We start from the raw sequence: 3,501 nt of genomic DNA, 5'->3' as shown, positions 1-3,501 counted from the left end.
CAAATAACATGTGCTGACGTGCTTGGGAAAATACAGGAACAAAAGCCTCTTGATATAGAGAACTAAAGTAAGAGTGAATAATTTCAGAACCTTCTCATTAGCCTGATTTCACCCAACCTTTCCACTCAATGTTATTTTTTTTTGTTATATTTGAGTTTTAAAAGCATCTTAATTGCCATTTCCAGTGGTTTCCAGTTAAAGGGCGACCTTAATCCTTCCCTCAGGTTCCTGGGCTCAGATAGGGTGGAAGCGCCAACGTTTCTTTTAAGGAGAAGACAACACATTACCAGGGCTGCTCAGTCAGTGAAGGGAAAATAAAATCGGAGGGAAAATCTAGCCTCTGAGGGAGGAAAATGGAAGAAGTGTGTCATAGGTCCTTTCCGCACTAGACCTCATATCCTGGTTCAACCCTGTAAAGTAAAGGTAAAGGTTTCCCTTGCTCGAAAGCCAGTCGAATCCGACTCTAGGGTTGCGGTGTTCATCTCCGTTTCAAAGCCGAAGAGCCAGCGCCGTCCGAAGACGTTTCCGTGGTCATGTGGCCGGCATGGCTAAACACCAAGGTGCACGGAATGCTGTTACCTTCCCACCAAAGTGGTCCCTATTTATCTACTTGCAATGTCTTGCTTTTGAACTGCTAGGTTGGCAGGAGCTGGAACTAGAGATGGGAGCTCACTCCGTCATGCAGCACCCGGGTCTTGAACTACTGAACTACTGACCTTCCACAGCCTGCACTTCAGCGTCTTAACCACTTGAGCCACCGCAGCTCCTTCAACCCTGTACCTGAACTTATATTCTACAATACACTCGAGCTCACCCCTGTAATTATCTTGGGGTATTTTTTGTTTCCACATTACACTGAGACACCCCGGTTTCGCCCCACACTTGTCCGGGGATAAACAGATGCTGTTATAACCAGGGATAAATGCAAGGTATTGTGTCACGAGTTGAACTCTGATAAAACCAGGGATGAGATCCAAGGGCAGCAAGGATCATAGGGTGTATAATAGCACTGGTTTACATGAAAGGACTGTTGTAAAAACAGTAATTTTCACAATGTAATTCTTGAAATGCTACACACTGTAGCTATGCAGACAAGTCCTGTGAACGCATACACAGGATTCAATCCACTGATGCTTCTTCAAAGGATGTGCACTTAGGTAGTTGGTAAGGTACCTAAATATGGTAGTATCTCATTACTGTAACAGGTATCACTAAAGCCCATTGTATGGGTGGAGGTGTGGGTGCATAACTAAGGTGGTTGGAAAAGCCAATAAACCAAATGCTCTGTGGGGACGAATTCAGATGAATGAGTACAAATAGCCGTGAACTTTATTTGCAGTTTTGTATTGCATATTTTGCCCTGACCTGGATGATCCCAGCTAGTTCAGTCTCATCAGATCTCAGAAGCTTAGCAGGGTCCACCCCGATTAATACTCGGATAGGAGACCATTAAAGAAGTCCAGGGTTACTATGCAGAGGCAGGCAATGACAAACGACCTCTGGTCATCTTTTGCCTTGAAAACCCTGTGCTGTCACCAAAAATCAGCTGAGACTTGGTGGCACTTTGCACACATACATTGCAGGTTTTGCTATTAAACTGGGAATATAAGCTGTGCGCCCTTTCTCTGAAAACCAGTGTGGGTAAAAAGGAAGGAAATACGTATTTTATGGTGGAACAGCCAATAAACTCTCTACTTAGGGGTTCTGGTTCAGTGGTAAAGCGGGTGCTTTGCACAGAGAAGGTCTCAGGTGATTCAATCACTGACATCTCTAATTAAAGGATTTCAGATGATATAGCAGATGATACTGAGTCAGATTGGTCAGTGATCCATCTTGATGTAAGACAGTTCATCTTTCTTTCTTTCTTTCTTTCTTTCTCTCTCTCTCTCTCTCTCTCTCTCTCTCTTTTCTTCTTCTTCTTCTTCTTCTTCTTCACAGGTAAAGAAGAGAGACAGGTGCACAAGTCCTCTCCATGAAATGCTTAGGACAAATCAATCCATAATCACTGAGTTTATCCTTCAAGGGTTCCCAGGCTCTCCGCAGTCCCAGAAGTATTTGTTTGCCCCCGTTCTGTTTATGTACCTCCTCACTGTAGTTGGCAACATGCTAATCATCTTCATCATTGTCCACGATCACCGTCTCCATAGTCCCATGTACTTCTTCCTGGGGAACTTCTCCTTCCTGGAGATCTGGTATGTGACCACCTTGTCACCCAAGATCTTAGCCAACTTTCTGGCCAAGAGGAGGGCCATCTGCTTCTCCTGTTGCATTGCCCAAGCCTTCTCCCACTTCTTACTGGGAGCCACTGAATTCTTCCTGCTAGCGGCGATGTCCTTGGATCGCTATACGGCTATCTGCAAGCCTTTGCATTACGGCATTATCATGAGCCATAGGCTTTGCTTCAAGTTAGCAATGGGATCATGGCTGGGAGGGTTTTTCACAGTCATCGTTCAAACCATCATGCTCTGCCAACTCCCATTCTGTGGTCCCAATCTGATCAACCATTTCTACTGTGATGTGACCCCACTCCTGAGCTTGGCATGTGCTGACACACGCCTTCTGGAACAGATTGTGTTGGTGGGATCGGCCTTGCTTCTCTTCAGTTCCTTCTCCTTCACGGCAATATCGTACTTCTTCATCATATCTACCATACTGCACATCCCTTCCTCTTCAGGACGACAGAAGGCTTTCTCAACCTGTGCTGCCCATCTGACGGTCGTCTCTATACAATATGGAACTGTGATGTTTATGTACGTGAAGCCCAAGGCCAACTCCTCCCTTGAGGTGAACAAGGTGGTTGCTGTGTTGAATACCATCATAACTCCTCTCCTTAATCCTTTTATCTACACCTTGAGGAACAAAGATGTCAAAGAAGCTTTGAAGAGAGCAACAAATATTAAAAAATATTTCACTGAGAGGCACCTACCAGGTGTGAGGTAACATGAACACCTTCTGTCTCGCTGTATCTGAAGAAGTATGCTTGCCCATGAAAGCTTATACCTCAAATAAACCTTATATCTTGAATAAAACTTTGTCTCTGTTGGTCTTAAAGGTGCCACTGGACTCAAACTTTGTTCTACCATGAACATCAGAAAGAGATAAAAACATTTTCTTTCTTTCTGATGTTCATGGTAGAACAAAGTTTGAGTGCAGTGGCACCTTTAAGACCAATAGGGACAAAGTTTTATTCAAGGTACACAAAAACCTAATGTTCATTTGAAATGGTTACCTTTTCTCGAACACATGTTTAATACCGAGTTAACTAATTGCACTGTTCCTAAAAAATAATTTGATGTTTTTTACCATATGTAATTCAATTTAAAGTTGCTATTTTGCTGTGTGATTATACTATGGAAAAGCTTGTAATTCTGTATTCTTGTTGAGTTAAAATAAAAAAAAAATTAAAAAAAGAAAGAAAGAGATAAAGATATTCCATACACCATGAGAGACTCAAGGACAACACTGTGATCCCTTATGTTGATTGATTCTCATGATCTATAT

At 42.9% G+C, this 3,501-nt stretch overlaps 1 protein-coding gene across 1 annotated transcript; it reads left to right on the top strand.

Annotated features, from left to right (window-relative positions):
• The first annotated feature begins 1,977 nt into the window (after nt 1-1,977).
• LOC107119286 (olfactory receptor 6X1-like) lies at nt 1,978-2,940 on the top strand. The gene has a single exon (XM_015421751.1). The coding sequence runs from the start codon at nt 1,978-1,980 to the stop codon at nt 2,938-2,940; it is 963 nt and encodes a 320-aa protein (XP_015277237.1).
• Nucleotides 2,941-3,501: the final 561 nt, after the last annotated feature.

The sequence above is a fragment of the Gekko japonicus genome, unplaced genomic scaffold, assembly GCF_001447785.1.
Source record: "Gekko japonicus isolate JY-2015 unplaced genomic scaffold, Gekko_japonicus_V1.1 scaffold3883, whole genome shotgun sequence".
In the NCBI taxonomy this organism is placed as follows: Eukaryota; Metazoa; Chordata; class Lepidosauria; order Squamata; family Gekkonidae; genus Gekko; species Gekko japonicus.
The sequence above is the reverse complement of the archived record's forward strand: the minus strand, read 5'-3'. Positions and strand labels throughout refer to the sequence as shown.

Bases quoted from the DNA above. Each gene is read 5' to 3' on its own strand.
- LOC107119286 (XM_015421751.1), top strand. From the start codon at position 1,978: ATGCTTAGGACAAATCAATCCATAATCACTGAGTTTATCCTTCAAGGG.